General features: G+C 35.3%; 1 protein-coding gene across 1 annotated transcript; it reads left to right on the top strand.

The window, feature by feature from the left end:
- Positions 1 to 1,071: 1,071 nt before the first annotated feature.
- On the top strand, positions 1,072 to 10,875 carry LOC130231918 (PHD finger protein 23B). Its single transcript, XM_056461417.1, has 5 exons — positions 1,072 to 1,537; positions 2,676 to 2,707; positions 2,791 to 2,883; positions 7,142 to 7,742; positions 9,495 to 10,875. The coding sequence occupies exons 1-5, from the start codon at positions 1,510 to 1,512 to the stop codon at positions 9,686 to 9,688; spliced, it is 948 nt and encodes a 315-aa protein (XP_056317392.1). The 5' UTR covers positions 1,072 to 1,509; the 3' UTR covers positions 9,689 to 10,875.
- Positions 10,876 to 11,907: the final 1,032 nt, after the last annotated feature.

The raw sequence follows: 11,907 nt of genomic DNA, 5'->3' as shown, positions 1-11,907 counted from the left end.
CTGTTAAAATTTGTGATAAATAAAAAACTGTAGCTTATAGACAAAAAAAATAACCTGGTCAACCAACTCATTCAATTTTCCTGTCAGAATTCGTCCATTTGAATAATTACAAATTTAATTTCTCTTAAAGCCTTCTTCTATAGGTTTTTTCACAATTTATGATGACATAGTAGTCAAAAATGCGACAAATGAGCTCATGTAGGGGCCAAATTATGGACTTTGTCAGAAATGACACAAACACCAACACTATTTATTAATCCAAAAATAGTAAATTAAGCCTATGTTTTAGTTCAGTAATGTATTTGTATTTATATATTTTGTGTTTGAAAAACTATACTATTTTCAGGAAAATCAAAGCCATGAATCTAAACAAGTTGTGTTTTCCATTTGAGGCTGATGTCTCAAAAAGCATTTTTTTACAGTTCATAGTTTGGCACAGTGCCTAACAGTTTCATTAGATTAAATTAATTCGTAAATTTCAATTGCTTAACAATATAAGTGCGACTTTTATTATTGTGTGAACAATATTTATGTATTCAGTTTGTCTAATATATTTAGGATAATCTATTTTTGACATTTTAAAATGTTTCTTTACGTTTTAACTTCTTATTTTCTAAATATTGTGAATTTTGTGAGCCACCTAGCGCCCCCCTTCGAGTAGTATTGCTACTCGTCTATTTTAATTCCATTTGACTTGGGTTTAATGATAAACCGCGTTCAACGTCATTGGCAACAGAATTGACCAGTTGGGGTAGCCCGGTCTACTGACTAAAATGTTCAAGGGTCTTCATAAAATGATTTTGGCATTTATAAATGGATTTACATTTATTTAAACCGGTTGGGAACGCTGGAAGAAAATAAGAGCCATAAGAGTAGGAACAGATAAACTCAACTTCCCGTGAACACAGCAGACCTACAACTGGCGCAATGAATCATGGTTTATGTTGTTTGTTCGTTGATGTATTCAGCAGTTATAGTCATTGTTTGAACTACATGTCCCATTGACTATTTGGAAAGCAAATTTTACATCGCAGCGGCAATTTCACCGCAAGGGGTTTCTGGAGTCAGTTGACATCGTCGACTTTAGTGAGGCGCGCCGGAGGCGACACGCAGACGTAATTACTTTGGTGTTTTCGCCACCTTCGTCGAAAAGGATAACAACGCCAACATAGAGCCTACATTACCATCATTCGCTGCAAAATCATGTTGGATCCCTGGTTTTATCGTTGGTTCTTTTTTGCTTGGTGGTCCGTTAGGTAATTGAACTGCCAGCTGGATTATTTTTGCAACACTGCTCGCTGGCCGAAATTAAGTTAATTGATCTTTCCAGGGACTCGAGATCCAGCGATATTCCATTTGATCCGTTTGTTTAATCGTCGTATAAGTGAGTCCGATGCCCAGCTAACTAGACTGTAGCTGGACAGCCGGGGCTTGCTGCGCCCAAGCCGGGCGAAGAGATTGACGCTGCTCGGTGTCATCCAACTGAAGAGGATCGAGTTTAAGGCGACAATGCTTGAAATAATGTCCGAGCACCAAGGTAAGGAAACTCATAGATTTTCAAATATTTAAACTTTAACACTGTTAAGATAGGCAACACCCATCACGTCCAGTTTTAGCAGAGTCAGCTAGCCTGTTAACTTAACGTTAGAAGCTTTACGCTGCAGTAACTTTGCATACTCTTTATTTTAGCAGGCTGATTTTTCTGATGACCCCAATTCATTTCCAAACGCTTTGTAATGTTTATTAGTGTTGATGAAGATTTTTCTGCACTGACGAGCTGCTTCATAAAAGGATTAGCCGAGTTGCTATCTTGTGCAGTAGAGAGAAATTACCCAAGTTGTTTTTAGTCTTTCGTTAAGCAGTAACTCATAAATGATAAAAATAAAATAAAAAATCCCCCTTGATATCCAACCTCTGCTTTCTGTCCGAATGATTTAATGGGTACGTTTACCAAACCGCAGTTACGCAGCGTTGCGCATTTTATCTTCGCGAAGTAAACCAGCTCAATTTTCAATTAGTTGCACTAGTAATCGGTTTAATCGAGTGCCAGCTTAATAGCCTTATTAATACACGATTGGGATGTTTCTATGACATTTACACTGTCATTAAAGACATAATGTTGTCTTCAAATACAGGTCGCTGCTTAGCATAGTAGCATTTCGCCGCCTGACTGTAACTCTTTTGTTTTGCCGCGGTTAATGTCTTGTCGTCGGTGTCGCTAATGTTAACATGCATTGATTTAGTCGTTTTTAAAATATTAAATCGGACATATCTGCTTTTAGAAGACTTCTTAATCCAGACAAGTTGTGTTGTGGTGCTTCGACGCCGTGAATAGGGCTTAAGTCACATGCTGCTGCGTCCTCTCGCATTCACCACAGCTTAAGCTTAGAGTTTTTGCCTCTAAATTTGTTTAGTTTTCCCCACATCTAAAGTCTCTCAAACCGTGTGGTTGATGGGATATAAAATGGTGCCTTGCGCACTAGAATTGTACGCCTCAATCAACAGGGTGTCGAGAGGAACAGCAAAGTTAGCGAATTAGCTTACCGCCGAAATTCACTTTTACTAGGTTTGTACAACTGAAAGCTGCACGAACTGTCTCCAAGTGTGTTTTTGGTTAAAACAGTTGTTTAGCCATGAATTAACTGTATTCTTTGCTTATCTTTTTCGTTGCATAGATTCATTACTGAAGTGCAAAGCAGAAACTCTGGTAAGTCAAACAAGGAAATTCGATTTTCCTCCCACAGATGGCAGTACTTGTGCAAAATAATAATATGTGATGTTCATGTCCAGCCATCAGAGAGAAGAAAGAGGACAGTGGAGGACTTCAACAAGTTTTGCAGTTTTGTTCTTGCATATGCCAATTACATCCCTTCACAAAAAGAGGTAAGAAATATAGCATTATTTCACGTTTAGGTGTGATTATTATTGTTATTTTGTTGTTATTATTATTTTACTCGAGGCTGCACCTATTTCAGGGTATGAAGCTTGTGTTAATATCTGACAAGTCGAGCTCAAATGATACTGGATTTTTCTGAAAATAATAACTTAAGATGGAAATTGATTAATTGCAGAGTATATGTAAATCTGTAATTAAAAAATACTGCTGAACTTTCCTACAAAATGTATAAATTATTAATAAACACAATTTTTATTGTGTTGTCATATATAAAATTTAATGCACAGATAAGAGAGAGGAAAGATTTTGTCTGTGTTGTTTACTTGTGCCCACAAATGCACACTAGATCCTGGTCAGTTTTTTTTGGTGACTTTACACTGCTCCTACATTTATTATGCAAATCAATTTGAGCTTCATTATAATTTCACTCCATGTGTGAACATACAGTGAAATGAAATGTAGTGTAAAAATCATAAATATGAACACAACACTGGACAGAAGAGCCATTTTAAACCTATACACAACTAACATCGTAGTGGTAATATACATATATCTAATACATTTTTTTTAGGTGAAAAAAGCTCCAAATCCAAGCAATAACTGCTGCCAGGCTTTCACTCTGTCCACACAAACTTAGTTATTATAAAAACTACAGCTTTTTCTACGCAGTTTGACCAATCATTCACACGCAAATGTATTATTGAGTGACAAACTAAATATTTTGGAAACTCCAGCCAGGGTGAAGATTTTCAGAAACTATGGTTCTACAGTGTTGTCATGTGTCCAGTGAAACTGGAGTTTTGTCTCATGACATCGATGTAAACACTTTTCACATTTAGTTGACATCAGATTGTGCACTGATTTCTCCTTTTGTAGGCTTGGTGTTATGTTGCCACCAAAACAATGGCATGGTCTTGGCAAAGCATCATAGTGTGTTTGAGTTTTAAGGTTTATTATATTATATTATATTATATTATATTATATTATATTGTTTAATCAGTAGAACTGAGAACTGTTTATAAAATATGTGTAGACATGGCCTTCTGCTGATTTCAAACCAAACACAAAGAGAACACTTTTCACTCGCTTCAATTTACTTGCAGGATGTTTTTCGCTTAAGATATTCTTGCCAGGAAGTTGCAACTACATTAGACAATTTAGCTACTTTTTTTTTCTGCAGTTAATCTAAAAGTTTGTTCATTTGATTGAAAAATAAAAACTATGCAACTGAACAAATTTTCAATTTAGAAATTCTTTAATCTAACCTGCTGTAGAACAAATCCGCCAGAGTATATCTATTATATTTTTCTAATAATATATTTTACATGCTGTGCTGTCATTCTTTTGAGTATTTTCAATGGCCAATGCAATCCTTACACTCCTAATTTGAAGGTTATGCTTGTAATAAATCTATAATAATAATAAATAGCTCAAAAATGCAATAAACCTCAACAGCAAAAAATGAATCACAAATTTCAGCAACAAACTTGTGTAAATCAATTTGAAACCTCATACAATTGATTTGGAATGATTACATAAATTCGATTGTGTGATTACAAACAGTGCATTGTGAAACCAAACAGATAATATATTGCTTTGATTGAATGTTGATGGAACTACCAAAAAAGACTAATGTAAATAATTATAACACTACTCTAAGAATCACACTACTCTGTAGTTTATAAGAACTATAGATGCAGCAAGGTTGTGATGACAATTCTGACAATTCCAGTTCAAAATAAAAATTCTAAATAATAGTGGATACCAAAGAAAATTTAATGCAGAGGAGCAGTGGAATGGGAATGCAATATCTTACACTTGTCTTTCTTTATTGCAATCTGCCGCTATAAATGGATATTTTTAAATGCATGCACAATCACACGGTCGTAAAGCTACAACTGCATGGGGGAGAAAAGTAGCTTCAAAACATTTGCAGCTGTGTACTTATTGCATACTGTTTTAACTTTACAATCGTGAGTGTGTTATTGTACATGTATTTTTAAATGTGTGGGTGTGAAAAAGAAATAATGAAGCAACAGATAGCAATAATAAAAAGAGACAGTGACAAGTGCAAGGCAGTTTGCTAACAGCTATGGTTGTCACAAGGCACGCTATTTGTTGTCTGTGCTGTCACTACGTGAGACAAAGTGGCGTCCCAGTGCACAGAACAGGATTACGTTTTAGGACTTGTAGGATAAAATAGATGGCAAACCTGACCACCTATGAAAAACACACTATGTTTTGTTTTTGTTTGTTTTTTTTATGTAACTGCATTTTACCTCACATTAAGTTAGGCAAAAGTGTCACAAGGAAAAACTTTAGAATTGTATTATGCATTAACATTAAATATCCTATCTAATTTATTTATTCTTTTGTTTTTTGTTTTTTTTTATTAGTGAATTGTTTTTGACATTTAAATAGCCTTTGTTGCTGACATGCCATTTAATTAGCAAACTATTTAGGCTCATGAAAGAGTGAAAACCATGCAACATTTTTATTTGTTATTAGAGCAGTTTGGATTGTAAAAAATGTATTTGTGGTACTCTCCCATTCACTGCACTTTATCAAAACGGATGACTTCTGCTTAGAAACCCAGTAATATGAAAATGGTCCATGAGAACACGGATGCTGATAAAAAACCACAAGCTTCTCATGTGCTTGACTATGCCTGTAGTTATCAAACCCAAGCCATTTTATCCATTGTAGAGGTTTAAAATATTTAGATTTACAGTGCTCCCTCCTTAATTGCGGGAGTTACTTTATAAAAATATCCTGCAATAGATGAAATCCGCGAAGTAGTGCACTTTATTATTCACAAATATTATAGAAGTTTTAAGGCTGTAAAACCCCCCACTACACGCTTTATACACTTTTATCAGACAGACATTAACATTTTCACACTTTTTTCTCTTTTTTTTTAAACACTGGCATAACTTCTATCTTCCTTTAGCACTGTGTTTCTCAACCACGTTCTTAGAGGACCACCAGCTTTGCACATTTTTCTATGTCTCCTTAACTGAACACACCTGAATTCAGGTCATCAGCGCATTAGCAGAGACTAAAAGACCTGTAATAGGTGTGGCAGACAAAGGAGACATTCAAAACATGCAGTGCTGGTGGAATGTGGTTGAGAAATGCTGCTTTAGCATGTCTAGAAGTCCAACCTTTTGTGCAATGTTTAGCATCTTCCTCTGCATTTTGGGTACTACCACAGGTGCCTTTGACAGGGCAGAATGTTTCGTCGACATTGTGGGGTTTGTTGGGGAGAAAACTTGCAAACATACAGTACAGCACTTCAGAGTCACACTGCTAGCGATCAAAGATTTATGTCAATTTGGCAAGCTGAACGCATTCTGTACTGTACAGGAAACACGGCATGGAGGAGACTGATTGACAATGGTCTACAGCCAATCAGGAGGCAGATCACAATGTGTTGGGAAAAAAAAAGTGAAATTGCACAAAATCCGCAAAACTGTGACCCCACGAGTGGTGAACCGCATTATGGCGGGGGATCACTGTATTTATCTGAAATTTGACACATTTTGGCACATTATGCAGCTAATTTCATTTTAAGACTGGAATCTGAGATTAAACTTCTGATCTCATAAGGACTATAAATTACTCCAGAACCAAGACTAGACACTAGCGTATACTTTTGCATCGAGTGATCATCGCGTAGCTGTGCATTTATATTTCTGCGCACTGTTTTAGTTGCTCTGCAATAACACTTCCGAAACGCTAGCTGGCAGTAGGTTTTTATGTCATGTCAAGTTTCTTTGAGGGTGTTTTTGTTTTTTCTGAACGTTACCTTAATGTACAAGTAGCTCAAACTCACTCATTCAGAGGCAGGTATCGGCAGACATGCAACAACCAAAACAAAAGTTTCCATCTGGAGCTCCTTCATGGGACTCGACACTTGTAAACACACGCTCCATCAGGCTCACGGCTTTCAGCACCGCCCTGCGTGTCATCGATACCCAGCCAACCAATCACAGAGCCTGCTGATACGTGTCATTGTGACGTGTAGTTACATTTTTCGAGAGGTGAACATCAGCAACGGCATCAGCCATGGTGAGGGCTATGCGACCGCCTGAAGGCTGCGCCAGAGCATAAGCATGTACTTGAAGTAGAAATATAAATCAGCCTTAACCTGTGGTGCCTTTGTACACTTTCCTCTTCTTCAACTGTAGATGTAAAAATGTCTTCTTTTCCATCATAACCATGCTTCTTTAACTTTGTTCACAGGAAAGGCCATGGTCTCCAGCATCCTCCAGTTCTCCGAATGGCTCTGGTGCTTCAGGTGAAGGCAGTGTTTTAGGTGGAGCGAGTTCCAACATGTCTCCCAACTGGAATCACGGCACGTCGGACCTGCACACCATCCACACCTTCGTCCACAAGGCGCGCGCCAATAAGAGCAGCAAGAGCATGAGGCGACTGTCGCCTGACGGCCCTTTAGAGGACAATATGTGCTTGAAAGACTCTTTTTACGAGAGCCAGGCTGCCAGTAAAGCTGAGCGCAAAAAGGACAAGAAGCTGAAGCGTCTTTCCCTGGGTTCGGGCGCAGGCGACAGCAGTAGCAGCGGCGGCGAGAAGCGTGCCAGAATCAAGCACAGTAAAAACTCCAAACAGTCCAAAGCCTATAAGAAGCTTAAGAGCTCGGCCCACAGCGAATCGGACTCTGAGAACGGTTTGGGTCATGGAGAAGAGCGTTCAGAGCACAGACTACAGGTGCAGGTGAAGGAGGAGAAGAATGAGGAGGATGAGGAAGAGGCCACCAGAGAGGCAGACATGAGCTCGAGTGAAGGAGAGACCTGGATAGCGGATGAAGATATCATGGTAGAGTCAGGTGAGTGGCTATTTGTGGATAAAGCTTGAGGAGACTATAGAAAGCTTAGAGACTCATAAATAATAATAAACATAAATAAATAAAAATTGAAGGATTACAGTGTTTTGTTTAAAGGGATTTATGGTAATGTGTGAAATATCTACAGATCTCTTTATATTTTTATTTATTTTAATTGGGGCTGCATGATATTGGAAAAATCTGACATTGCAATATTTTGTGTATCTGCGATTATATATTGCGATATGAATATAATTTTACCAGATGAATTGAATGGCTCTATTTGAAAAGATTTCATTCATTTAGATAATTTGGTGATCAAGTCTTTTTCTATGCAGTGCGTCTGCATGAATTACAAGCATATATATATATATTAGGGATGTACTGATCGATCGGCCGGAAATCGGTATCGCCAATAATCACATTTTTATGACTCAATCGGTACTCGCCAGTCTGGCTAAAAAAACAATAGGAATAGATTTATAGTTGTGTATTTTACCTTCTTATGCATCAAATATGCCCTCCAAACCTTTTCTTGATTGAGACGTGCTGTATTTTTCCATCACTTGCAATGTTTCTAAATTATTTCTTACCATTATTTTTATCAGTTTTATCTATTATTTTCTGTAAAGCTGCTTCCGACCATGACATGTCCACACTAAATGGTTATAAGAGACGTGTTTAAGGGATTATATGCAGCATATATACATTTATTCTCTTAGGCAAGGAGAAAACTCCACTGAAGTTAACTTCTAGGGAAAATGTGCTTAATGCATTATAAAGCTTGAAGCATCAGAATCGGTACTCTATATTGGTCGATCACAATGAGGAGTCTGTACTCAGTATCGGCTGCAAAAATCCTGATCGAAGCATTCCCTATATATTAAGTTTTCTGGAGAGTCTAGCTATATTCAGGGACAGAAATTGAAAAATTAAACATACAATCATTATATATTTATTAAAAATAATAATAGTTAACAGTATCTTTTGATCTTTAATAAATAGTGCAGTCCTGTGATGAGACTATTGGAGATACCCACATTACTATATCGATGCTCAAACAATATATTGTGCAGCCCTAATTGGAATTTTAATAGAGAGCGTTTTATTTAGAAGAAAAATTTAGAGTTTTATATTTAAATGAAAGACAATTTAGTTATTAATTTAAAAATTCATTTAACTAATGCTTCCAAATCCCTAGATCATAATTATTATCTTGAAAAATAATGATCTACTTTTTCTTGTTTGACTTATCTTCACCAATCTAATACAATTTTAGTTTGGTTTACTTTTACTTAGGAAGATGCTCATATCATTTTACTCTGTGGGGAAAGAGTGTTAAATGTTAACATGAATGTAATTTAAAGCACTACATGTAAACACGTTTTATTAATGTTTTCAGAACCCTATTTAATATAAAGTAAAATACTTCAAAAGGTGAAGGAAATGTAATAATTGAATGAAAGCTAAAGTTAACAAATCATTCGAGTAATCGCTTCAGGTCCCAATATAATTTAATGTCATAAACACTATTACATAATGTATTTTAATGATAATAATTTTATTGTATTGCAAATGTTTCCAGACCCTTGGGGAAAATAGTTTTTCTAGGTTATTTTATTTCATTACTTGCTTTCAACACCCATATGATAATTTAAACTCTTAAAATTAATTTATAATAACAAGTGATTTCGTGGTTTGTAAGAAAAAAAAGTGTATTTTTTTTTTCTGATTGGGTTTTTGTTTTCTTTACAGGGGATGATTCGTGGGACTTGATCACCTGTTACTGTGGTAAACCCTTTGCAGGACGGCCCATGATTGAATGTAGTCAGTGCAACGTTTGGGTGCACCTCTCGTGCGCCAAAATCAAAAAGTCGAACGTGCCCGACATATTTAATTGCCACAAATGCAGAGACTCTCGACGCTCAAGTCATAAAAAAGACACTTAGGGGAGGGTATTCAATCCCTCAAAGATCTGAATGTTCCCAGTTCTCCAGTTTTCCCATCGGACACATTTTCCTTTTTAATCCTGGATTTTTTTTTTTTTTTCGTGTGTTTTATTTCTGTTTTAGTTTGGCAGACTAGTCAACCCCTAGTCAAAGCTCTCCATATAGATAGAATTCACTGAGAAATACTCTTTAAAGTGAATTTTTTTATACCTTTATTTTGGTAATTGACCGGGAGCAGGGCGAATGCAGTTTGGCTCAAATTTGTTTAAGATATTTAGCTTGCATATTCGTGGCGCTGTTTTCCTTTAATAAAGGTTAATGAGGGTACAGATGAATGCTATATCGGTTACGTTGGTTATTTAAAAGAGAAAAGGAAATATCTGTTTGTTAGAAAGTACACACAAAGTCCTGATTTCGCCAAAGAGCTGCTATGAGAGATTGTGTTATTGGAAATGCATCTTAGCAAACTGTCCAGATGATCGTTTTTGTTTCATTGAGATAAATGCAATATTTTATAGACTAATAGAGGTTGTGTGTTAATCTAAATGCCATTTCCTCATATATAAAATTTGTCAATCGCCCTCAAAATGGGCTGGAGGAGTCAGTTAACGTATATTAGATGATCAAATATAAAGAGTAACCTAAGCAGGGAATCGTTTCTGTTGCAATCATTAGCAAACGTTAATTTCTTCTAATTCTACTGGTGATGTACAGTATGTTAACCCATGTACTTTGTCGAAGAAGCTATCAAAACTGTTAATTACTTGCACAACATAGTGTTTTATTGAATTTTCTTTTGCTATAACCGTTTGTTTGGAAGATTTTGGTTGAATATGCGAAGGTTAAACTCTCCTCGAATGGAATGGTGGTAATTATTGCTTTTCAAGACGTGTTTGAAGCCCTGAGAACTGGTGATTTATTCATTTACGCTACAAGCTCTTTCAGTTGAATTAGTTTGGAGACTATTGTTTTGGATTTTTCTTTATCTTTGTGGTTTATTTGTGAAGCAAGGGGGAACGGAAACCCCCCGATCTCTCCTGTTTCGTGTTTCACTCTGTAAATATCACAGATTTTGAGAAGTGTACATATGTGAAAGTGAAGAGAAGAGCAAAGCAAATGGTATATTTTTTTGCATCCAATATTGTTTTCTTGAACTACCTGGAGAAATAAATCTTTTCTTTATTGGGCTTTGAGTGTCTCATTTTCCTTATCTTGGTTGTTGCGAGGTAAAATGAGCTGAAAGAACATTAGTCAGCACCCATTTAGTTGATTCATGTACGTTTTATTTATTTTTGCAGCAACACCAGTAGTGTCTGTCAGTTTGCACCCTGCTACAGAGAGCAGAGAAGCGAATATTTGCAAAACATAAATACAAATAAATAAGTCACAGTTCATAAACCTGAGATGCAATGACTTAAGAATAAAAAAAGAACATGGAGTGAAAAGGGACCAAAACTACACAACATAAAACAGTCCTTTTCAACAGTATGTAATATATAGCTTGATCACTTTGCGTCATATTCCTTAAAGTCTTCAGGCTCCTCCTAAGGGAAAAAAAAGTATATTTTTAATAATGATAGAATATGCAATCTGATGAGTTTAAATGTGCCGTTCAAGACGAAATTATTAGTGAAATTGTAATTCTTTTTTCAATATTTCTTAAGTGTCGGTATTAGAGATTTGTTTTTTCAACAGTTTTAATAACTAATTTTTTTGGCATCCAATATGTTGGCTATATAATATTTCACTAGTCATTTTGTAAGATACTAGAATTCAGCATAAAGTGTCATTTATTTAAATGTTTATTTTTAAGGGTTAACTAGGCAAGTTATTAAACAACTCTGGTTCTGTAGCCAAAACATACTAAGAGAAATACTAGGAAATAATATAATGTATAAAATAATAAGACAATAAGAATATAAATGTATAAAATAAGACCATAAGATAATATATAAAATTATAAGACAATAATATATGAAATAATAAAACAATACGATAATATATAAAATAACACAATAAGATAATATAATATATATAATTATAAGACAATAATATATGAAATAAGACAATAGTATATTATATAAAATAGCATGAAAATAATATTTAAAATAAGACATTATATTATCCTATTGTTTTATTTTATATCTTATGTCTTATATAATATATTGTTGTATTATTTTATATATTATATTATCTTATGTAAAATAAAAAGACAATAA

Source organism: Danio aesculapii, chromosome 7 (assembly GCF_903798145.1).
Source record: "Danio aesculapii chromosome 7, fDanAes4.1, whole genome shotgun sequence".
Lineage (NCBI taxonomy): Eukaryota > Metazoa > Chordata > Actinopteri > Cypriniformes > Danionidae > Danio > Danio aesculapii.
This window is presented reverse-complemented; position numbering and strand designations above follow the sequence as displayed.